The sequence below is a fragment of the Salvelinus fontinalis genome, chromosome 18 (genome assembly GCF_029448725.1).
Source record: "Salvelinus fontinalis isolate EN_2023a chromosome 18, ASM2944872v1, whole genome shotgun sequence".
In the NCBI taxonomy this organism is placed as follows: Eukaryota; Metazoa; Chordata; class Actinopteri; order Salmoniformes; family Salmonidae; genus Salvelinus; species Salvelinus fontinalis.
The window spans coordinates 20,954,644-20,981,167 of NC_074682.1; the positions used below are offsets into that span (position 1 = coordinate 20,954,644).

At 43.8% G+C, this 26,524-nt stretch overlaps 1 protein-coding gene across 1 annotated transcript in view; it reads right to left on the reverse strand.

Moving 5' to 3' along the window:
• The window catches only part of LOC129815130 (calcium/calmodulin-dependent protein kinase type 1-like), an 89,191-nt gene that overhangs the window by 17,134 nt on the left and 45,533 nt on the right, over positions 1 to 26,524 (reverse strand). The window contains exon 3 of the mRNA XM_055868525.1: positions 1,083 to 1,214. Coding sequence (XP_055724500.1) covers positions 1,083 to 1,214 — 132 coding nt within the window. The remainder of the gene's footprint in view (positions 1 to 1,082; positions 1,215 to 26,524) is intronic.

The window sequence follows — 26,524 nt, forward strand, 5'->3', positions numbered from 1 at the left end:
TATCCACAACCCTTCCCACTGATATCAACTACCCACTATATTCTACACAGTTTTTTACTTCATGCGGTCTGATGCAACTCTGGGTGACTAAGCAGCTTTGTCTTGTTTCATTGCCTTACTACCCAAAATCATCGCTCCAGCAAAACGCTATGCCACTTCCACCGACTTTAGTTTCTTCTCCGCTATGAGTCTGGATCTGAGTACCTCCACTACGATTTCTAGAACGTGAACACATTCTAACCATTCTGGTTGGTCGCAGAAACTGATGGGTTGGGCCAAAGCCAGAACACAAAGCGGCATTTTGAAAATTCGTCATTGGCTTTGATACTCTGATTGGTTAGAGATGATCCGATCGCTGATGACTTTGTTTTGTATAACACCCCTAATTTTGACGTCACCACAAACGACTTCAACGATGGCAGTCTCGGACTGAAGTATTTGGCGAACATAGAGCAGAGGAAGAATTCATTTTGAGTTGTCAGACAAGTTGTTTCATGGGTGCAGTGGTGATGTCCTCTAACAGATGTTTTACACCGTCATTAAGAGGCAGCCATCTTGCCTTGAGTAATTGGGTAAACAGACAGAGTTCAGAATCTCACTTCAGGTTTCTCTGACAGTTCATGACCTCATGGGAATACACCAATGGGAAGAGTAGGAGGCTGTGTCACTACTAGAAGAATGAGGTTATCTACAATGAAAATGTTACAATTCTGGCTTAATTTGACTTTTAGGAGATTAAGGTCTCTCTCTGTATCTCTCTCTTTCTCTTTCTGTCTCTCCCTCTCTCTCACTCACAATCTCTCTCTCGTCCCCACGTTCTCAGTTCTAGAAATATCCCTGTATATTCACTAGGCCTGTGTCTCATGTAACCCAGGTAACAAGAGCACTATAAATAGCTTAAGCCCCTCTAGTTTCGTAGTTTCTGGCTGTAGTCCGTAATTCCACAGTTTTAAAGGGAGGTATTTTAACCAGACTGTCATTACTGCAATTGTAGTCACTATTCGTCTCAGAGTTAAATCACTTGCTCACCTAACATCAATAAGCAACAAGGGCGTGTAAATGTGTGTGTGTTCATCACTCACTTGTGCAGGACAGCGATCTCATTTTCTATGCTGTTCTCTTTGCCTTCCAGGGCTTTCTTAGGGATGCATTTGATGGCCACCAGTTTCTGTGTCCTCTTCTCTTCCGCTAGGACCACCTCGGAGAATGCCCCCCTGAAACACAAAGACAGGTCAGCCAAAGACATCACAGACCGCCAATCTTATTCACACCATTTTTCTCAGCAACCAATTTAATTAGTAATCCAGGCCATCCCTCCAAGAGAAAACAGAGGAAAAAGTCCTTGTAAAAGGTTATGAAGCAGAAAGAGCCCAGCTCTACAGTTGGAGCCCATTGTCCATTCAAACCATTCTAAATGTTACTAAGAGGCCTAGATACAAGAAAATATTTTCTTCATTTCTCCTCTAAATGAATACTGAGGAAACTAGACATTTGCCTGGGAGGATATTGGTTGGCATTACTATGTATATTTTCAGTGCTCCAGTACCCATTCTGAAGTCAGTGGAGCAAGATCTGGAAAACCTCTCGCAATCTTGTCTCAACAAGCAGCGGTTACAAAACCTTTTTTGCAATTTTACTCAAATAGAACAATTTTCTAGTCTCACTAGATAAAATATACTATATTTCTGGCCAGATTCTAAACCCGCAGTTGGCCGTGACCCAGGAGGCTTTTGCCATGATGACATACCACTGGCTGCTGATGCATCATCTGGGAAACACCATAGGTCAACTCGTGAGAGAGATAGACACAATGAAGAATGACAGAGAGAGTGGGAGAGTGAGAGTGTGTGTGAGAGAGAGAGAAAGTGAGTGAGAGAGAGAAAGTGAGAGAGAGTGAGTGAGGATGTTCCCCAATGATGGAAAAGTTTGGGAACCACTGATCTAACTACTGTGGAAACGGAACCCAGCTGCAACCCAAGGGGACTGGCCACAGTCCACCACTTAGGAAGCACTGTTATAAACTGATCATTATGATTCTGGGCCCAAATCTAGCCCTGCATCAGGGGGTGGGGAGGTTACCAGTTCAAATTCCTCTCTAGAATCTGGGGCAGTTGCCATTCTGAACTATGAAGCCGCCCAGGAGAGACCAGACAAGAAATGGCAGAGAGTGCAATCATTCTCCAAAAAAAGACCCGTGATAATGACAATGATGGATGATGATAATGATAATGATGTTCTCATAAGCTTGCCAGTCTGTTTCAGGATTAGCCAGCTCTATTGACAGTACCACACCCTCTCATGTGTCAATGTGTTCTGTTTACTCAGAAGATACGTAATTACAGAGAGTAAACATGATCTAGTCTAAACAGTACATTTAGATGTATGACTGATAACGATGCCCTAGAAAAAAACATCTAGAAAGATTGACTCACCTATAAGTATTTCATAACCAAACAACATTGATCGCTCTGATTAAAGCAGAAAATCCTGAGGGATGTTAAGAAAACAAGTCTATGCAGTATGATTACTAATTCATAAGAACAGAGCAAGTGGTTTTGGTTCAGTGACGTGCTGTGGGTCTTGGCTGAGATGGAGCAGAGCAGAGTTGTGGGTGTGTTTACTGAGCTGATCCTAACAGGATGTTCTTATCATCACCAAGAGACACAAGTCCGGGAAGACGCCTAGCCCTGATGCTATTCAACACTAAACTGTCTCAACATACTACTAATACCAGCAGACAGAGCCTCCTCTGAGATACACTAACCAAACACACACCTATCACAACAGCTCACAGCTGTGCTCTTCTATACAGACTACGGTACTAGTCAAACAGTCAACTAAACTAACAATTAGTCAACAGTATTTCAGTCAGTCAACAGTTAAAACAGCCAAATGTTCACATAGTCAAGCATCCTAGCAGAAATGTATTTTAACAGCCAACTATCCCTTCACAGTCAGTCTCTAAAAACAACATTTTGCTTCAGAGCTTCTAAAGACAGTCTGTCACTATGCTGACAGTCTAGTGTCCCAACGGAGCCTTAAGATCCTCACTGTTTGAAAGCAACACTTGTACATAAGCATAGCCAGTTCCCTAGGGGAGGGAGTAAACAATACACTCAAAGCCAATTATATTGAAGCTATAGTCTCAATGAAAAAGTATTGTCCTCTAACACTGTCACGCCCTGATCTGTTTCACCTGTTCCTTTGATTGTCTCCACCCCCTCCAGGTGTCGCTTATTTCCCCCAGTATATTTATCCCTGTGTTTCCTGTCTCTCTGTGCCAGTTCGTCTTGTATGTTAGTCAAGTCAACCAGCGTGTTTTTCCCGTACTCCTTTTGCTATTCTCTTTTTGTTAGTCGTCCCAGTCTTGACTCCAGCCTGACTCTGGGCTACTTTCCCGCCTGCCTGATCATCCTGCCTCCACTGACCTTGATTCTGCCTGCCCTTTAGTACCTTCCGGACTCTGAATTGGTTTTGACCCTTTTGCCTGTCCACAACCATTCTCTTGCCTTACCCTATTGGATTAATAAATATTAATATATTGTAAGACTCCAACCATTTGTCTCCTGTGTCTGCATCTGGGTCTCGCCTTGTGTCGTGATAGTACAAACTGGCCATGACAGACCCAGCAGACTTGGACCAGCTCTGCCAAGCTGTCTCCCTGCAGGGAGCCACCATTGGGAGACCTCAGGAGTTGCTACAGGGCCTTTTGGAAGGGCTCAGTTCCTTGATGGAATGCCACGACCATGGGTTAACCTGTTGAGGATGGGGGCGCTGTTGTGACTATTTATGCTAATCGTGTAATTTTTGAAACGGCTTCCCACAAAATCCTTGATCGTACAATATGCATATTATTATTATTATTGGATAGAAAACAGTCTATAGTTTCTATAGGAGTTGAAATTTTGTCTCTAAGTGGAACAGAGCCCATTCTACAGCAATTTCCCTGACATGGAGTCAGATTTCAGAAATTTTGGCCCCTGATCTGGAGTCAGTTAAAAGGGCACTGTTATTGCTATGAGTATACGGACACTGCTTACGTCTTCCCCTGGATGCCTTTACGTGATGACGATTTGAATGGGGTCGATTGCGCGTTCACAGGCACTACAAATTAAAAAACCCTGAGGCTAGTCACTCTTTTCTTGGTGCGTCATGCGCCTAGAGGACACCGACCCGCACCTGTTCCAAGCATTATTGGAGGGAGTAATATTACTCGGGTCATGTTTCTACTCGTTATGGGAGTTAAAAACATCTTAAGGTAGTTAATTTAAAGCGTTTTATAGCAATTTATATCCGTTTAGTGCGATTTTGGGACATTTATTTCTGAAACGCTGTGAATTGCTGGGCACGCTTACAGTTCATCCCGAACGCAGTTGGCATTTCCACATGGCAAGAGGACAGCTTTCCACCAAAAGACGATTACTCCCAAGAAAGGATCCTTTGCCCAAGATACTGATGGAAGAACAGCTCAAAGTAGGACATTTTTATTATGATAAATCGTGTTTCTGTCGAAAAATGTTAGTGGCTTAGGACGCCATGTTTTTTGACGTAGCTTCGCTTGGCGCAAACTGTATTGAAAAGTAAGGATAAATTAAAAAATGTAATTCCGCGATTGTATTAAGAATTAAATTGTCTATCAATCCCTGTCCACCCTATATTTTTTAGTCACGTTTATGAGTATTTATGTATAAGAGTAGATCACTGTCTAAGTGGCGCACGGACATTTTCTCACCAGCTTGGCTACATTTCACATTGTCTAACCATGATTTTGGTGGCTAAATATAAACATTTTCGATCAAACTCTATATGGATTGTGTAATATGATGTTACAGGAGTGTCATCTGAAGAATTCTGAGAAGGTTAGTGAAAAAATTAATATATTTTGGCGATGTTGACTTTTATCGCTCACTTTGGCTAGAATCAATGCTGGGCTGCTATGTGCTATGTGCTATGCTAATATAACGATTTATTGTGTTTTCGCTGTAAGACACTTAGAAAATCTGAAATATTGTCTGTATTCACAGGATCTGTGTCTTTCGATTAGTGTATGCTGTGTATTTTTACGAAATGTTTGATGATTAGTAAGTAGGTAAACACGTTGCTCAATGTAGTTATTCTAGTCCATTTGTGACGGTGGGTGCAATTGTAACCTATGCCATCTACCTGAAATATGCACTTTTTTCTAACAAAACCTATCCCATACCATAAATATGTTATCAGACTGTCATCTGATGAGTTTTTTTCTTGGTTAGGGGCTATAAATATCTTAGTTTAGCCGAATTGGTGATAGCTACTGGTGTTGGTGGACAAATAAAAGATGGTGGATTATGCTAATGTGTTTTTAGGTAATAGATGTACATCTTTACATATTGTGTCTTCCCTGTAAAACATTTTAAAAATCGGACATGTTGGCTGGATTCACAAGATCTGTGTCTTTCATTAGCTGTATTGGACTTTAATGTGTGAAAGTTAAATATTTTAAAAAAATATTTTTTTTGAATTTCGCGGCTCTGCCTTTTCAGTGGGGGGGGGGGGGGGTGCCGCTAGCTCATCCTAGACAGGTTAAAGGTTATTATGGAGAAAATCAGGGAGTTAGCTCAGAGACTGTCTGCCACCTCTGGAAAAAAAACAATCACCCAGTAATTTTTTCCCTATTTGTGGTGAGTTTGTACAGCCTATCCCATCTCCCCGTGAACCCCGCGTACCTCCTCCAGAGCGATATACAGGGAATCCTGGTACCTGCCGGGGTTTTATTTCGAAGTGCTCGCTTATTTTTAAGCTACAGCCATCTTAGTTTTCATCAGACCGATCAAAGATAGCATATATAATTACGCTAATGTCAGGAAGGGCGCTCTCCTGGGCTTTGGCAGTTTGCAAACAACATCCTGCCATTTGCGGTCCTTTTGAGGAATTTATGGCAGAGGTGAGAAAGGCTTTTGAGTCTCCAGTATCTGGGAGAAAGGCTGCCAGCAAACTGCTTGACTTACGTCAAAACTCCCGTAGTGTGGCAGACGACGCAGCAGACTTTCGCACGTTGGCCGCTGAGAGTGCCTGGAATCCGGAGTCTCTTTTCGATACTTTTCTGCATGGATTATCTGAGGAGGTAAAGGATGAGCTAGCTGCTCGGGAACTGCCGGTGGACCTCGACTCCCTTATCGCCTTAACCATTATAATTGATGGACGCCTAAGAGAACGCAAGAGTGAGAGGAGGTCTGGTCTCCGGCAAACTCGTGCACCCGATATGGCACGTTCACCTTCTATGGAATCCGGAAGTTTCCGAAGGCACCTCTTCCTAGAGGAGTTGAAGCCACCTGAGCTCTCTCTCGTGAAACTACAACTGGTGAATTGGATACTCCTGAGTCTATGCAGTTGGGAAGAACTAGGCTATCAGTTTGGGAGCGCTCACGGAGGATAAATAATAACTGTTGTCTGTACTGTGGAGGGGCAGGACATTTTATAGCTACCTGCCTTATTAGGAAATTCTTGTCTCTCGTGGGTACCAGTTCTATAGTGAGTCAGACTGAGAGTTCTCTAATTCCCACACCCTTTTTTGTGCTTGTGCTGTGGGGAGACCAATCTAAGTCTCTCCGAGTGCTCATTGATTCTGGGGCAAATGAAAGTTTGATGGATGCCACTATTGCTTCGGAGCTTGGTATTCCCTCTCAGCCTCTCTCTGTTCCCATGGATGCTAGCGCACTGGACGGCCGCTCTATAGGGGAAGTCACCCATAGTACTGTTCCCGTTCAATTATGGGTTTCTAGTAACCACAGTGAGACCATACAGTTCCTCCTCATTGCAATGCCCCATGTTCCAATTGTTTTGGGATTTTCCTGGCTCCAAAAGCACAATCCTGTGATTGACTGCACCACAAGCTTCATCCTGGATTGGAGCCCATTTTGCCATTCCCACTGCCTTCAAGCAGCACAGCCTCCCCCTAGTCGCCTTCCTCAGGAGGTTAGCAAGACTGTGGATGTCTCTGTTATCCCCACGGAATACCAGTGTTTAGTGTTTAGCAAGGCACGTGCTACTTCCCTTCCCCCGCACTATCCTTATAACTGTGCCATTGATCTTCTCCCAGGTACTACACCACCTCGGGGTCGGTTGTACTCTCTGTCCAGACCAGAGACCATTACTATGGAGAAGTACATTGAAGAGTCTCTGGCCACTGGGGCCGTCCGTCCGTCTGCATCTCCTGCCGGCGCAGGGTTTTTCTTTGTGGAGAAGGACAAGACCCTGCGCCCGTGCATTGACTACCGGAGACTTAACGATATCACTGTCAAAAATTGTTACCCCCTACCTCTTCTTTCCTCGGCGTTTGAACCATTCCAGGGGGCCACCGTGTTTTCCAAGTTGGACCTTCGGAATGCCAACCACCTGGTTTGGATACGCGAGGTGGATGAGTGGAAGACAGCCTTCCACACAGCCAGTGGACATTATGAGTACCAGGTCATGCCATTTGAACTCACCAATGCCCCCGCTGTCTTCCAGGCTTTGGTCAATGATGTGCTTCGAGACACGCTAAACCGGTTTCTGTTCGTCTACCTGGACAACATCCAGTTTTTTTACCGATCTGCCCAAGAACATGTACTCCATGTCAGACAGGTCCTTCAGGGCCTCCTGGAGAACAATTGTTTGTGAAAGCCGAGAAGTGAGTTCCACTGCTCTTCTACCGCCTTTCTGGGATATGTCATTGGTGAGGGCAATATTCTGATGGATCCTGGAAAGGTAGATGGATCCTGGAAAGGGGAAAGCAGTGGTGGATTGGCCTCATCAAACGTCCAGGGTGCAGTTGCAACAGTTTCTTGGTTTTGCAAACTTCTACCGCCATTTAATTTGGGATTACAGCACCCTGGCGGCCCCCCACAAGATAGCCGGTGGTAACTTGTGGAATAGACACCGGCTGGAATGCGGTTTTAACCAATCAGCATTCAGGACTAGACCCACCCATTGTATAATGAGTCATAATTCACTTAAATGTTTTCTTTTTTTCTTGTTTTGTTTTACCAAGTTAAATTATCTAACATCATTGGCAGATAATTAGATAATTTTGCATATTGTAAACTAAAAAAGGCTTTATACATGTAAATTATCTTATTTCAAGATAGTTTTCAGGATATTGTACATTAAGATGATTAAGGTAAAATATCTTAAAATAAGAAATAACTTGTACACTGCTCAAAAAAATAAAAGGAACACTTAAACAACACAATGTAACTCCAAGTCAATCACACTTCTGTGAAATCAATCTGTCCACTTAGGAAGCAACACTGATTGACAATATATTTCACATGCTGTTGTGCAAATGGAATAGACAAAAGGTGGAAATTATAGGCAATTAGCAAGACACCCCCAAAAAAGGAGTGATTCTGCAGGTGGTGACCACAGACCACTTCTCAGTTCCTATGCTTCCTGGCTGATGTTTTGGTCACTTTTGAATGCTGGCGGTGCTCTCACTCTAGTGGTAGCATGAGACGGAGTCTACAACCCACACAAGTGGCTCAGGTAGTGCAGTTCATCCAGGATGGCACATCAATGCGAGCTGTGGCAAGAAGGTTTGCTGTGTCTGTCAGCGTAGTGTCCAGAGCATGGAGGCGCTACCAGGAGACAGGCCAGTACATCAGGAGACGTGGAGGAGGCCGCAGGAGGGCAACAACCCAGCAGCAGGACCGTACCTCCGCCTTTCTGCAAGGAGGTACACTGCCAGAGCCCTGCAAAATGACCTCCAGCAGGCCACAAATGTGCATGTGTCAGCATATGGTCTCACAAGGGGTCTGAGGATCTCATCTTGGTACCTAATGGCAGTCAGGCTACCTCTGGCGAGCACACGGAGGGCTGTGCGGCCCCACAAAGAAATGCCACCCCACACCATGACTGACCCATCGCCAAACAGGTCATGCTGGAGGATGTTGCAGGCAGCAGAACGTTCTCCACGGCGTCTCCAGACTCTGGCACGTCTGTCACATGTGCTCATGTGCTCAGTGTGAACCTGCTTTCATCTGTGAAGAGCACAGGGCGCCAGTGGCGAATTTGCCAATCTTGGTGTTCTCTGGCAAATGCCAAACGTCCTGCACGGTGTTGGGCTGTAAGCACAACCCCCACCTGTGGACGTCGGGCCCTCATACCACCCTCATGGAGTCTGTTTCTGACCGTTTGAGCAGACACATGCACATTTGTGGCCTGCTGGAGGTCATTTTGCAGGGCGCTGGCAGTGCACCTCCTTGCACTAAGGCGGAGGTAGCGGTCCTGCTGCTGGGTTGTTGCCCTCCTACGGCCTCCTCCACGTCTCCTGATGTACTGGCCTGTCTCCTGGTAGCGCCTCCATGCTCTGGACACTACGCTGACAGACACAGGAAACCTTTTTGCCACAGCTCGCATTGATGTGCCATCCTGGATGAACTGTACTACCTGAGCCACTTGGGTGGGTTGTAGACTCCGTCTCATGCTACCACTAGAGTGAGAGCACCGCCAGCATTCAAAAGTGACCAAAACATCAGCCAGGAAGCATAGGAACTGAGAAGTGGTCTGTGGTCACCACCTGCAGAATACTACTTTTTTGGGGGTGTCTTGCTAATTGCCTATAATTTCCACCTTTTGTCTATTCCATTTGCACAACAGCATGTGGAATTTATTGTCAATCAGTGATGCTTCCTAAGTGGACAGTTTGATTTCACAGAAGTGTGATTGACTTGGAGTTACATTGTGTTGTTTAAGTGTTCCCTTTATTTTTTTGAGCAGTGTATTAAGCCTTTGCTAGGTTAAAATAAGCACACAAGCACACATATCTGCCAATGACATTAGAACATTTTGCTTCGTAAGAAAAACTGGAAAAAAACTAATTTTAAGGAAATTACCACTTAATATAAGATATTCAGGCTTGCTTACATTTCACTTTTTGCAGTGTAGAGCTAGCACCCCTTCACTACTGTAGGTCTGTAGAACATACACACCAGCTCTAATGCACACAGTATACTATATACAGCCATGGTACAGTGTGTGTATAAGTAATCGCTTCACAGCCATTATGCAAACAACTGTATCTGTATTCATGTTCATGCGTATACGCTACATGCAAACTATAGTCTACTATTTGTAAAGGCTATAATCTATATGCAAACTACAGGTTCAGAACTAAGAGAGTTGCATTGTATCTTTCCAAGTCATCACACAGTCATCATGTCATACAATACCTTATTACCAACCAATAGAAACGTTATTATGTACCAATAAAACAGTCACTGAATCAAGCAAACAATACAAAGAAGCAAAATACACAAAAACAGGACGTACTGGCCAGAATGTGCACAGAGCTTTATCTTTATCAAAATGTGGGAAGTTGAAACACTTCTCCTATCTGTTCTTATGACACATTAACACTGACAAGCAAAGGGTATTTGATTTACATGAAACAAAACTAACATTATAATAATCAAGCCATTTAATCTCTACGTGGCTGGCAGCAGAGTAGTGTTAGAGAACATTTTCTCTGTCTGCTAATAGAGCTTAAAATAAAGACTTGGTGTTGCTTAGCTTCCGTCGCTAACAGCAACCCCCCTGTGAGTGTGGTTTGGTCTCTCTCCCCTCTCTCTCTCGCTCTATGATTTTAATGACTTTGCTGTGCATCAAAGGAATTCAAAGCTTAACACACTCTCTTACACACATGCACATAGAAAAAGCGTACACGGATACAAAACAAACACACACACAGGCAAACACCCATCCACACACACACTAACGAGTGTGGTCTTGAGGCAGAAATAAAGGTCAAATGAAGTACTACCAGGCTAAGATAAGAGCAGTCTCTGCTCATGTTTAAGATTCTGTGAAGCAGACACAGAGCTCCCCATTAGTAAGAGGAACTGGGATAGGAATTCACCATCTTGGGCATTTGCTCTTATTTCCTTCCTGCTGAACATGGGCCTGGTGTTGTCTGCACCATTCACCAACTGAGCCATCTGTACTACTAAGACTCTTGGCCAAGCAGAAAGGAAACAAGAACATATGAGCCAAATGAAGCAAGGCAAAGGAAAGGTCAGCCAGGCCCACAGAGAGCCATCTGGTTCAGAGGTACCACACAGGGAGAGGACTACTCAGGACCTCCATGTCCAAGACAACACCACCGGGCTGACCACACCCTCTCCACCATGCCATTCGTAGCAATCGTTTCTTACAACAACAAAAAAATCACCACGTTATGTTTCATAATTCAGCAGTCGGGAGCTTGTTTCCTCAGCTCTACTTTGAGAAAATGAGATTGAAGAAATGACAGCCGTGACTACAAAAGATAGGATAAGAGAACCTTGATAGAGCTGTGTTTATCAGTATGAGTGACAGCATGTTACATATAGTGAGGATGACAGTTCTCTGTGTGGTACTAATCCCCCTCAGGGTTAGCTCTCAGCTAGCCCGGGGTGCCAGTCTGTTCCTGCATAAGCCAGTGACGACAGACCAGAACCCACTGTCTGGCACCCATGCTATAGCCCTACTGAGGTGGACATGCCAAACCTCCCTCAGCACCTCTGATAACATGTACACCTGCCTGACAGAAACAATGGTCCTGGTTAGCTCATTAAAGAGACCACACTCTTTCCCCTGCTTTCTCTCCTTCCTCCGCTCTTCTCCTCATCCCTCGATCCTGATCAAGAAGGCTGATCAAGTTAAGACATGAGCCTTCTTCAGAAGAGGGATACTGTCGTACTTTTAGTTATTATTGGAGATATCTTCTAATCCACACATGAAGGAGATAGGCACAGCTAGGAAGACTTGCTAGCTTAAGAAGAGACCTCTCATAGATATAAGATACTCACACAGAGACGTGGACCACGCACGACGACAGGTAAGATTTCCGAACTCACAGATTAATCTCTGTACTTATTGATTACAGTTGTAGGCACACTCTAGCTCAGACAGAGCGGGAATATCTTGACCATCCTAACAAGCCAACTTGAGTGTACACCATACAAAACTATAACAAAGAGGATATTACGCAATACATCTTTATATAGTTTTGGCTAACAGGAAACAGTTACCAGTAATCACAGTAACGCAAACTGTAGTAACCCTCGTTACAATATGAAGAAATTCTCAGAAGAATCTGTGTTATGATCTGACAAGCACACAAACATTGCTGGGAGAGGTAGTCACATATAGTGTGGAAGCTACTGGAACAAAGAAAGGTTCAGCCAAAGGAAATTATGTGCTGATAAGTGATACAGCAGACTTTTTTTTTTTTTTTTTTTTTTTTTTTATAGGGGTGCAGACTTTCATTAAGTCCTACTGAACTAAATACAGACAGATTACTTTTTTTCCTCTTTGGCAACTTTGGGAAAATCTCCCTCACGTCAACATTTTTATTATGAGACATGCCAATTTGGAGAAAAAATATAATGTGTCATGTTCGTTATAATGAGTGGACCAAAGCACAGCGTGAGTCGAGGGCTATCTATGGTCAGGGCGTGAAAGTACCCCCCCCCCCAAAGGTGCGGACTCCGACCGCAAAACCTGAACCTAGATGGGGAGGGTTAGGGTGGGCAACTAGCCCGTGGCGGCTCCGGTGGCGGCTCCGGTGCGGGACGTAGCACCCACTCAGACCGCTGATCCGGCCTTGGAGCGGGACTGGACGCCTGCCTGGTCTGGGCACCAGCGCAGAGGAAGGCTCCAGCCATGGAGCGGGACTGGACGCCATGCTTGGACTGGGCACCGGTGCAGAGGAAGACTCCGGCCATGGAGCGGGACTGGAGGCCGTGCCTGGACTGGGCACCAGCGCAGAGGAATGCTCCGGCCATGGAGCGGGACTGGACGCCGTGCCTGGACTGGGCACCGGCGCAGAGGACTCAGGGCTGGTGACACGCTCTTCAGGGCGAGTGCGGGGAGACGGCACAGGACGTATCGGGCTGGGGAAGCGCACTGGAGGCCTGGTGCGTGGAACCGGCACAGGTTTCACCGGACTGATGACACGCTCTTCAGGGCGAGTGCGGGGAGCCGGCACAGGACGCACCAGGCTGGGAAGGGCACATAGCACTAAACACAAACAATATCCCACAACGCAGGTGGGAAAAGAACCACACTAAATATGATCGCCAATTAGAGGCAACGATCATCAGATGCCTCCAATTGGGAACCATACTCACTCCAACATAGAAAATAAAACCTAGAAAACCCCCTAGTTACCCCCTGACCTAAAACACCATAGATATGGTCAGGGCATGACACCATGACACCAACGAAAAGGCAGGGAACAGCATTACTGGGAGAGTAAGACCCTAATAGAATAGTGCATGTCCCAGACCAGTATCAAGCCCTCAAAAGGTTCAGCATACAGAAGGTGAAACCTAAACAGACTATTTGACAAAATGGAGTCTGATAAACACGCAGCACCTTTCCTGTAGTAGCCATCCAAAAAGCCTTGTGTGTTAGGGAGTTGCTGCTGTATTTGGCCATCAGTCATGAACCCCTGTCTCGGTAGTGGTTGAAAGCAGATGGTCTTATGTAAGAGGGACAAACACCTGGTGTGCAGGGCTGTAGCTACATATGAGGACACCGAGGTCCAGATCTTGGTAATTTTATCAAATTCCAAAAATATATATAAATATTTTATTTTTTTAATGTGTTTTTTTAGGAACTCAGTCAGGGTCTCAATTTACTCTAGAAAAGTAGAATACACAAGGTGCAATTTCCAAAGGTGGTTGTGCATCAGCAGTTTTCCTCTTGTTATATATCAATCACTGACAGTCACTCAATTAGCCCATATCAGCTAAAATAAAAAATGTTGAATGGTAAATTAGTTTAGTTAGTCTAGCCAGCCATCTAAACTTGCAGTAGGCTAATCATGGCCAAATTACTATCACTCTCACTCAGATATCATATAAACATGACAAAATGTATAGAAATGCAGGTAATTAGCTCTAAAATGTGTGGGATGTGGGAGCGCCGACAGAGATGGCCGCCTCGCTTCGCGTTCCTAGGAAACTATGCAGTGTGTTGTTTTTTTAATGTATTACTTCTTACATTGTTACCCCAGGAAATCTTACATTTTATTACATACAGCCAGGAGGAACTATTGGATATAAGAGCAACGTCAACTCACCAACATTACGACCAAGAATACGACTTTCCCGAAGCGGTTCCTCTGTTTGGTCCGCCACCCAGGACAATGGATCGGATCCAAGCCGGCAACCCAAAACAACGGCGCAGCAGACGGTCTTCTGGGTCTTCTGATCAGGCTCCGTAGACAGGCACATTGCGCACCGCTCCAGAGTATACTACTCGCCAATGTCCAGTCTCTTGACAACAAGGTAGACGAAATCCGAGCAAGGGTTGCCTTCCAGAGAGACATCAGAGATTTTAACGTTCTTTGTTTCACGGAAACATGGCTCACTCGGGATACGTTATCAGAGTTGGTAGAGCCACCTGGTTTCTTCACGAATCGCAACGAATCGCGACAGAAACAAACATCTCTCTGGTAAGAAGAAGGGCGGGGGTGTATGCCTTATGATTAACAAGACGTGGTGTGATCATAACAACATACAGGAACTCAAGTCCTTTTGTTCACCTGACCTAGAATTCCTTACAATCAAATGCCGACCGCATTATCTACCAAGAGAATTCTCTTCGATTATAATCACAGTCGTGTATATCCCTCCAACGAGACACATCGACGGCCCTGAAAGAACTTCATTGAACTCTATGCAAACTAGAAACCACATATCCTGAGGCTGCATTTATTGTAACTGGGTATTTTAACAAGGCTAATCTGAAAACAAGGCTCCCTAAATTTTATCAGTATATCGAATGCGCGACCTGGGCTGGCAAAACCCTGGATCATTGTTATTCTAACTTCCGCGACGTATACAAAGCCCTCCCCCACCCTCCTTTCAGAAAATCTGACCACAAATCCATTTTGTTGCTCCCAGCCTATAGACAGAAACTAAAACAGGAAACGCACGTGCTCAGGTCTGTTCAATGCTGGTCCGACCAATCAGATTCCACACTTCAAGATTGCTTCGATCACGTGGACTGGGATGTTCCGCATAGCGTCGGACAATAACATTGATGAATACGCTGATTCGGTGAGCGAGTTTATTAGCAAGTGCATCGGTGATGTTGTACCCACAGCGACTATTAAAACCTTCCCCAACCAGAAACTGTGGATTGGTGGCAGAACCACGGCTTTTAATCAGGGGGGCAAGGCGACCGGAAACATGACCGAATTCAAACAGGGTAGCTATTCCCTCTGCAAGGCAATCAAACAAGCTAAGATTCAGTATAGAGACAAAGTAGAGTCGCAATTCAATAGCTCAGACATGAGAGGTATGTGGCAGGGTCTACAGTCAATCACGGACAACAAAAAGAAAACCAGCCCCGTCACGGACCACAATGTCTTGCTCCCAGACAAACTAAACAACTTCTTTGCTCGCTTTGAGGGCAATACAGTGCCACCGACACGGCCCGCTACCAAATCCTGCGGGTTCTCCTTCACTCCAGCCAACATGAGTAAAACATTTAAACGTGTTAACCCTCGCAAGGCTGCCGCCCCAGACGGCATCCCTAGCCGCGTCCTCAGAGCTTGCGCAGACCAGCTGGCTGGTGTGTTTACGGACATATTCAATCAATACTTATCCCAGTCTGCTGTTCCCACATGCTTCAAGAGGGCCACTATTGTTCCTGTTCCCAAGAAACCTAAGGTAACTGAGCTAAATGACTATCGCCCCATGGCACTCACTTCCGTCATCATGAAGTGCTTTGAGAGACTAGTCAAGGACCATATCACCTCCACCCTACCTGACACCCTAGACCCACTCCAATTTGCTTACCGGCCCAATAGGTTCACAGACGACGCAATCGCAATCACACTGACCTAACCCATCTGGACAAGAGGAATACCTATGTAAGAATGCTGTTCATCGACTACAGCTCAGCATTTAACACCATAGTACCCTCCAAACTCGTCATCAAGCTCGAGACCCTGGGTCTCGACCCTGCCCTGTGCAACTGGGTCCTGGACTTCCTGACGGGCCGCCCCCAGGTGGTGAGGGTAGGAAACAACATCTCCACCCCGCTGATCCTCAACATTGGGGACCCACAAGGGTGCGTTCTCACTGGTGCCCTCTCCTGTACTCCCTGTTCACCCATGACTGCCTATGCCATGCACGCCTCCTGCCTCCTGACTGCCTATGCCATGCAACTCAATCCCCAAGTTTGCAGACGACACTACAGTGGTAGGCTTGATTACCAACAACAATGAGATGGCCTACAGGGAGGAGGTGAGGGCCCTCGGAGTGTGGTGTCAGGAAAATAACCTCACACTCAATGTCAACAAAACAAAGGAGATGATCGTGGACTTCAGGAAACAGCAGAGGGAGCAGCCCCCTATCCACATAGACGGGACAGTAGTGGAGAAGGTGGAAAGTTTTAAGTTCCTCGGCGTACACATCACGGACAAACTGAAATGGTCCACCCACACAGACAGCGTGGTGAAGAAGGCGCAGCAGCGCCTCTTCAACCTCAGGAGGCTGAAGAAATTCAGCTTGTCACCAAAAACACTCACAAACTTTTACAGATGCACAATTGAGAGCATCCTGTCGGGCTGTATCACTGTCTGGTACTGCAACTGCTCCGCCCATAACCGTAAAGCTCTCCAGGTAGTGAGGTCTGCACAACGCATCACCGGGGGCAAACTTCCTGCCCTCCAGGACACCTACACCACCCAATGTCACAGCAAGGCCAAAAAGTTCATCAAGGACAACAACCACCCGAGCCACTGCCTGTTCACCCCGCTATCATCCAGAAGGCGAGGTCAGTACAGGTGCATCAAAGTTGGGACTGAGAGACTGAAAAACAGCTTCTATCTCAAGGCCATCAGAATGTTAAACAGCCATCACTAACATTGAGTACAGGACATACTGACTCATCTCTAGCCACTTTAATAACTAAACACTGGATGTAATAAATGTATCACTAGCCACTTTAAACAATGCCACTTTATATAATGTTTACATACCCTACATTACTCATCTCATATGTATCTACTGTAATCTATACCATCTACTGCATATTGCCTATGCCGTTCGGCCATCGCTCATCCATATATTTTTATGTACATATTCTTATTCATTCCTTTATACTTGTGTGTATAAGGTAGTTGTTGTGAAATTGTTAGATTACTTGTTAGATATTACTGCATGGTCGGAACTAGAAGCACAAGCATTTTGCTACCCTCGCATTAACATCTGCTAACCATGTGTATGTGACAAATAAAATTTGATTAGATTTGATTTGATTTGAAAAATGGACGAAAAGTGAATAATTCTGTACACCAAAAGTTGTTAATGAATTTTGTACATATGAAATGATAGTTTTAACCTGTTTGGGCTGCAAGCTGAATATTGAAAAAACTGGAAAATGTGTGCACATTTTCAAACGGCCTCCTAAGAAACTTTTTATTTTCCAATATGCATATATTTACTACTGTTGGATAGATAACAGTCTGTAGTTTCTAAAAAGGTTTGAATTGTTTCTCTAAGTCGAACAGAAATATTTTTACAGCCATTTTCCCAGCCGAATTGAGATTTTCAAAATGCGATGTGTCTCTTTAAGACCTTCTCTATAAAAGGCCCTTTGACTTAGGACCATAGGGACACTTCACACGCCTTCCTCAGGCTGTAATGCGGAAGTGAGAATTGAAAGGAGTCGAATATCTCGTCCATGGACTGAATAACACACCTTCTTGTGAGACCTGCGCAGTTAAAAAAAAATTCCGGGCGCGAAGGATAATTTGGTCTCGGCTTCTGGAACAAGCTAGATAACGTTGAATATGATGCCTGACTACGATATTATTTGATACATGTCACAAAATCATCCTAAAGTATGTTTTTTCAATATACTTTAATTATATTATTGCAATTTATTCTGGACTTTAGATGTGTTACGACGGAAGAATTTTTTGAAGAAACGCTGTGTAGCGCCGCAATGCTATTGTGCTAGCTAACCAAAGAGGGAAATAATTCGTTCTGGAACCCAACTAAAGACTCTACTGGACATTGGACCCCGTTACAACATTCTGATGGAATATCAAGAAAGATAAGACCCAATTTGGGATGCTTTTTCATATATCTGTTGAGCTGTGTTGTGCTAAGTGGGCTAACTGTGCTAGGCTAGCGCTTGACCAATCCTAGTGCTGACTTATGCTAGCTTATGTTGTTAGCTAATATAACGATATATTGTGTTTTCGCTGTAAAACACTTCAAAAATCGGAAATGTTGGCTTTATTCACACGATATCTGTCTTTCATTAGTTATCCACCATATGTTTTTCTGAAATGTTTTATGAGGTGTAATTAGTAGCCGACGTTGGTGTATGTATTTTCTCTGGCTACTCCCGGCTGGATTCAGACTCTAGTTATGTGTTAGCATTTTTGGGTAGCATCAATGTAAAACTGATTTATAGCTAAAATATGCACTTTTTATGAACAAAACATAGATTTATTGTGTAAAATGTTATATGACTGTCATCTGAGGTAGTTTTTTCTGGGCTCTTTAGGTTGGTTTTAGTTTATTTCGGTTGGCTTGTGCATGCTACTTCAATCATAATTCATACTTCATAATCACATCCATACGTGTCTGTCCACTTTTGTATTTGGTGGTGAGCTAACATAAATATATGTGGTGTTTTCTCTGTAAAACATTTAAAAAATCGGACATGTTGGCTGGATTGACAAGATGTTTATCTTTCAAATGCTGTATTGGACTTGTTAATGTGTAAAAGTTAAATATTTTTAAAAAATAGATTTTGAATTTCGCGCCCTGCAGCTGTTGTCATTTTCGGCCGATTTCGGGCTTGCAGGTTAAATCCCGGCGCTGAGTTAATGTGAGGTAATGTGAAGCGGCTAATTGTATAGCTAAAACAGGCTATGTGTTTGTAGATTGACTAAGGTGAATGAAGCTACAGCAAGCAATGTTGCTGGGGTTATTTTGGCTTGTTTTTGCTGTTCTTCAGTAAATGAGCTTGAACTTTCTTAACATTTATTGGATCCTTCCCATGCTATCGCTGGTGGACATCAAAGTAAAGAGAGATCTATGGCCCCTCAGGGGTGCGTGCTCAGTCCCATCCTGTACTCCCTGTGCACTCATGACTGCACAGCAGGCACGACTCCAACACCATCATTCAGTTTGCTGATGACACAACAGTGGTAAGCCTGATCACCAACAACGACTAGACAGCATTGTCACGGCCATTGACAGATGAAGACCAAGGTGCAGCGTGGTGAGCGTACATTTTCTTTAATTTATCAAAATGACGCAGACAAAACAATAAACAATACAAAACAAACCGTGAAGCTCAAAGGCTATGTGCCCTAAAGAAAGTAAACTTCCCACAAACACAGGTGGAAAAAAGAGCTACCTAAGTATGGTTCCCAATCAGAGACAACGATAGACAGCTGTCCCTGATTGAGAACCATACCCGGCCAAAACATAGAAATAGAAAATCATAGAAACACAAAACATAAAATGCCCACCCCAACTCACACCCTGACCAAACCAAAATAGAGACATAAAAATAATTTCTAAGGTGACAAGCATATGAGGAGGAGGTCAGAGACCTGGCCGTGTGGTGCCAGGACAACAACCTCAAGACAAAGGAGACGATTGTGGACTACAGGAAAAGGAGGAGCGAGCACGCCCCCATTCTCATCGATGGGACTGTAGTGGAGTAGGTTGAGAGCTTCAAGTTCCTTGGTGTCCACATCCACAAACTAACATGGTCCAAGCACATCAAGACAGTCATGAAGAGGGCACAACTAAACCTATTCCCCCTCAGAAGACTGAAAAGATGTGACATGGGTCGTCAGATCCTCAAAAGGTTCTACAGCTGCACCATTGAGAGCATCCTGACTGGTTAAATCACTGCCTGGTATGGCAACTGCTCAGCCTCCGACTACAAGGCTCTACAGAGGGTAGTGCGTACGGCCCAGTACATCACTGGGGCCAAGCTTCCTGCCATCCAGAACCTCTATATCAGGTGGTGTCAGAGAAAGGGCAACAACAACAAAAAGACTCCAGCCACCCTAGTCTTAGACTGTTCTCTCTGCTACCGCACGGCAAGCGGTAGGTCTAAGAGGCACTAAACAGCTTTTACCCCCAATCCATAAGAATACAGAACATCTAATTAAATGGCTACCCAGAATATTTGCAATGACCAGCCCCCACACACTCTTTTACGCTGCTGCTATTCTCTGTTATTATCTATGCATAAGTCACTTAAATAACTCTACCCACATGTACAGTTTAAGTCAGAAGTTTACATACACTTAGGTTGGAGTCATTAAAACCTGTTTTTCAACCGCTCCACAAATTTCTTGTTAACAAACTAGAGTTTTGACAAGTCGGTTAGGACATCTACTTTGTACATGACACAGGTCATTTTTGCAAAAATTGTTTACAGACAGATTATTTCACTTATAATTCACCGTATCACAATTCCAGTGGGTCAGAAGTTTACATACACTAAGTTGACTGTGCCTTTAAACAGCTCGGAAAATTCCAGAAAATTATGGCATGGCTATAGAAGCTGAATTTGAGAACCCCAACCCAACCGTGAAGCACGAGGGTGGCAGCATCATGTTGTGGCGGTGCTTTGCTGCAGGAGGGACTGGTGCACTTCACAAAATAGATGGCGGCATGAGGAAGGAAAATTTGGTGGATATATTGAAGCAACATCTTAAGATATCAGTCAGGAAGTTAAAGCTTGGTCGCAAATGGGTCTTCCAAATGGACAATGACCCCAAGCATACTTCCAAAGTTGTGGTAAAAGGCTTAAGGACAACAAAGTCAAGGTATTGGAGTGGCCATCACAAAGCCCTGACCTCAATCCTATAGAAAATTTGTAGGCAGAACTGAAAAAGCCTGTGTGAGCAAGGAGGACTACAAACATGACTCAGTTACAACAGCTCTGTCAGAACGAATGGGCCAAAATTCACCCAACTTATTGTGGGAAGCTTGTGGATGGCTACCTGAAACGTTTGACCCAAGTGAAACAATTTAAAGGCAATGCTACCAAATACTAATTGAGTTTATGTAACTGGGAATGTGATGAAAAAAATAAAAGCGGAAATAAATCACTCTCTACTATTAATTTGACATTTCACATTCTTAAAATAAAGTGGTGATCCTAACTGACCTAAGACAACAAATTTTTACTTCGATTAAATGTCAGGAATTGTGAAGAATATAGTTTAAATGCATTTGGCTCTGGTGTTTGTAAACTTCCGACTTCAACTGTATGTATTCTTTGCTATGAAGCCCCTAAATAAAGTCCACCTGTGTGCAAACTAAGTGTCACATGATCTGTCACATGATCGCAGTATATATACACCTGTTCTGAAAGGCCCCAGAATCCACAACACTACTAAGCAAGGGGCACCACCAAGCTTTATCCACATTTTGTTACAGGAAATTATTTGGAAAGGCACACACCTGTCTACATAAGGTCCCACATTTGACAGTATATGTCAGAGCAAAAACCAAGCCATGAGGTCGGAGGAATTGTCCGGAGAGCTCCGAGACAGGACTGTGACGAGGCACAGATCTGGGGAAGGATACCAAAACATTTCTGCAGCATTGAAAGTCCACAGGAACACCGTGGCCTCTATCATTCTTAAATGGAAGAGGTTTGGATCTACCAAGACTCTTCCTAGAGCTGGCCGCAGTGCCAAACTGAGCAATCGAAGGAGAAGGGCGGTTCTTGGTCAGGGAGGTGACCAAGAACCTATGGTCACTCTGACAGACCTCCAGAGTTCCTCTGTGGAGATGGGAACAACATCCAGAAGGACAACCATCTCTGCAACACTCCACCAATCAGGTCTTTATGGTAGAGTGGCCAGATGGAAACCACTCCTCAGTAAAAGGCACATGACAGCCCGCTTGGAGTTTGCCAAAATGCACCTAAAGGACTCTCAGACCATGAGAATTTTTTTTATCTGGTCTGATGAAATCAAGATTAAACTCTTTGACCTGAATGCCAAGCGTCACGTCTGGAGGAAACCTGGTACCATCCCTACGGTTAAGAATGGTGGTGGCAGCATCATGCTGTTGGGATGTTTTTCAGCGGCAGGGACTGGGAGACTAGTCAGGATCGAGGGAACGGAGCAAACTACAGAGAGAGCCTTGATGAAAACCTTCTCCAGAGCGCCCAGGACCTCAGACCAGGGCGAAGGTTCACCTTCCAAAAGAACAACAACCCTAAGCACCTAGCCAAGACAATGCAGGAGTGGCTTCGGGAGAAGTCTCTGAATGTCCTTGAGTCCTTGAGAATCAAGGCTGTAATCACTGCCAATGGTGCTTCAACAATGTACTGAGTAAAGGGTTTGAATACTTATGTAAATGTGATATTTCTGTTTTTATTTTTAATTCATTTGCAAACATTTCTAAAAACATGTTTTTGCTTTGTCATTATGGGATATTGTGTGTAGATTGATTTAAAAAATATATATAAAAAACAATTTTGGGGGGAATAAGACTGTAACGTAACAAAATGTGGAAAAAGTCAAGGGGTCTGAATACTTTCCGAATGCACTGTATGTTGGCTGAATTAGGAATTTACATGGCTAGATCATTCTTATATGTTCTTATATATATTTGTCATATTTCTGCTGTTGGTAAGAGAATAGGCTGTTATGCAGAAAAATATGTTGGTAGGACAAGGCTATATATATGTTTGTGCACTTAGAAGTCACATTTGTATTACCTCATTAACCTACAGTATAGTAAACATAAAACTAAAATGTGACTAAAATGAACCACCGTTTTCATCATTTTGACAATAACTAGACAAAGGCATTATTCAAATGACAAAAATGTGACTAAGTCTTAATGATATTTGAGTTTTTTTTTAAGTGCCAAAATGAACACTGGTCTCTTTCTCAGATTCCTATTGTTACCAAAACATGTTGCTAACAGGAGGAGCTTACTAGGGCCAGAGTAAACAACCCAGGTATCTACACTCATCCTTTCTCCTTCTCTCTCTCAATCTGTTTCCCTATATCTCTACCGCTGTCCTCTACTCTCTCTCTGTCTCTCTCCCTCTCCCTCATCCAACTCTCTCCTACTTTCTAGCACACTTCTCCCTTAAGTTCACAAGTTACTATTTATAATCACCCTTTCTCAGTCTCTTTGCCTCGTTTTCTCTGTCACAATCTCTTTCTCTTTATATATGTCAAATGCTAGTCATCTGTAAACCAAATGTGATGCAGTCAACAACAATCAGAAAAATTGTATATGCAAAGCAGTCGAAGCTGAAGTGCTTGTTGTTATTTTGCATTTGTGGATTGTTTTCTTTAAAGGGATAGTTTGGGATTTTGGAACCCTAACCCCCCCCACACACACACAAACACACACACCATCCCCTCTACAACCTTCCATCTCCAGGATCCAGTTACCACCGTGATAATGGACAGAAAGTGAGGTCGCCACCAGAGAGGTGGGCGGTCTGGTCATATGTTGCTGACCGCAACCAGCTGGAGACCTAGAATGGGACTGTTATACCTGTGTCTCAACCTGGGGAACAGCCAATTACACACAGAAAAAACCCAGAGGAGACACCATACAGGACCCAGCTAATGACTGGCTTCTTATTTATTAAAGAAAAGAATAAAGAGTCACGGGGAGGGCAGTTAGTCAAAACACAAAGAATTCCTCAAGACACTGTGTTCTCTTGACTAATCCTTCCCATGCTATCGCTGCTGGACATCAAAGTAAAGAGAGATCTATGGTGGTGGCGGTAGGCCCATTAGCAACTGATGAGCTCACAGAATGATTACATCCTGGTACAAACTCTGGAGGAGATGTAGAATCAAGTTAAAAGGCTCAAAATGCACTGTGACTTGAATTCCTCAGCTGTAGTATTTAAACAGGCATGTTAAAATTACATTAAAGCCTAATACTTAAAAATAAATGAGACAGAATGGCATTGAGCTAGCTGATACAAACGGTGATATTTCTATTCCTCCTTTTATATGGTGAGGCTAAATTGGTACTAGTTTCCTCTCACTGGACAGATGATCGATTGACATGACCTTTTAATTTAACGTAAACTTAACCCGCTGCATGCATGCAATGGTGTCATTACTGATTCTCTGAAGCCACAACAACAGGGCCCATGCAGTCACTACAGTGTGCATGTGCAGGTCTATCCCTCAGAATCCTCGTGTTACCAAAACATGTTGCTAACAGGAGGAGCTGCCTAGGGCCAGAGTAAACAACCCAGGTATCTACACTCCTCCTCTCTCTGATTCTAGTTTTCCCTCTGTCCTCTGTGTGTTTATCTTCCGGTCTCTCCCTCATCCAACTCTCTCCTACCTTTCAGCACCTCTCACCTTCCCAAGTGACTATTTATATCACTCTTCTTAGTCTATTTTCTTCCCTTCTGTCAAACTCCCTTTCTCTCTATATACAGTATATTGTATATTAGCCACAGTAATATACAATATTGTAAAGGTATTGTGGAGACAATGTCCCCATGTCTCTTCGTATCCATAACAGGCCCACTGCATGTGCTGACCTGGTGTTTTCAGGCTTTTCTCAGAGCCTATCTCACTCTCTCTCACACACACACACAGCTCACTCTCAAACAATCCCAGCTTTATTGATTTTAAACAAATTCCAGTGCTTTCCCTACCTCCCTGTCTCTTCTTCGCTTCCCCCTCTCCTCCTCCCACGCTCCGTTTCCTGCTCCCCTTCTCTCTGCTTTGCCAGGCATTCTGAGATTGTACAGAATAGCTGTATTGAAACTGTGAAATATTTTCCCTTCGTAAGCCTGGGTTTACTGCCAGGGCCCGGATTGTCCTTTCTATGTATTACTAGGCCATTGAGAAGGTAAAAATGGCACTGGCTAAGGCAGTTGTACAGTATACAGTTTGTTGAGAAACCCAAGAGTCTACCCAGAGAGGTCACTGAGAGTGTGGGAACAGACACTCAAGATCCGCCTGTTCCCTGAACACAGCTGGGAACGTTTAAAAGAGAACCACTACTACACAACACATTATGGGCGGAGAATGAGGCTGGTTAGGGAGTGCTATGTAATTTGTGGGCCATGCCCAGTGTGAACAATATACTGATAAACAGTAAAGCAGCTGACAGGCTATAGGTCACTGTGTCATCAGAAAGCAACAACAATGAAAGATACACCGCTATTAAAATACCATATAATCAACCAAGACATTCTGCCAAAAAAATATAAATGGCGATCAATTAATAATATTTGCTCATGGATCATTCAAATATTCCTCTTTGGAAATTGCCTGAGGGGTCTAAACATTTTCAGTTATTTTTAGTGTGCATGCCTATATTTATGTGTGTCAGTGTGCTTCTGTTTCCATTGAACTCTTGCCTATCCTACTTGTCTATTTCAGGATAACACTCACCCTACATAAAGTCAGTCTGTCATCTATGGAAATTATCAATATGTGTTTTTATGTTTCACTCCTCCCATCAGCCTGTACAGTAGCCTACAGCACTGGAGCTCCTATTTCAGCTTCACAACACACTCCAGGGCCCAGTGGCATATAAACCCCTGTGTGAAAACAGTTACTGATTATGAGGCAACTTGGGAGAAGAGAGATAACGAGAAAGCGATGAACATAGTGCAGGGGAGAAGATTTTAGTTGATTGGAGTTAGGTAAGGGCTGGACAATATATCGAATGAATTAGAATTTTTGTTTTTGCACGATATTCCAAATGCCTGTATCACAAGAATCGAGGTTTGGTTATTTTTCATTTTTATGAGCGTTTATTTCCGCTTGTTCTCCTTTGCTCCTTCTGTGCTATGTGCAACTTCCCATTTACACCAGAGATCTGTATATAATGAAAAGATGTACGTCTCAGCCCTAACAATGGGAGGCGTTGTCCCAAAAGCAGGAATGCAAGCGACAAGCTTAGGTCCAAAATAAGCCCATAGAAACGCAGAGGGCTTATTTTAGACAGATTTTTACGCTTTGCCTCTTCCTCTATGGTATACACACACTAAGCCCCTCCCCCTGCCTCTCACGCCAACATAGTTGAGAGATCACTAAGCGGTTTCAACTGGCTATTTGCATTTGAGGTTAAGTCCAACATATTCGGTCATATGGAACACCAAAACACATTGGGACCTTATTTTACTGTAATAGAGAAGAAGTTACTTTTTCTAACGATACCCTTTTATGTCTCAACTACTCAAATTGCATGCAGAGCAGACACTACCAAAACGAGAGTATCAATGAGGTACCGCTAGCAGCATTTTAGCCAAAGACTGTTGTACTAGCGGTCCAGTCTGTGTTTTATAAATGTGCAATAAAACACCATTTATATAAGGAATTGGCAACTAAAAGCCTCATTCTGAGAAACAAGGTAGGCCACTTGATTTCAACATCTGAACAAAGTGGACAGGCTGACAAGCTTTTCAAACAATTGGAGACGGACAGAAGGATGTGTTCAAAACAATTCAACTGTTCAACCTAGTTAGTTGACAAATAGATCCAAGTTGGCTAAACTTCAGA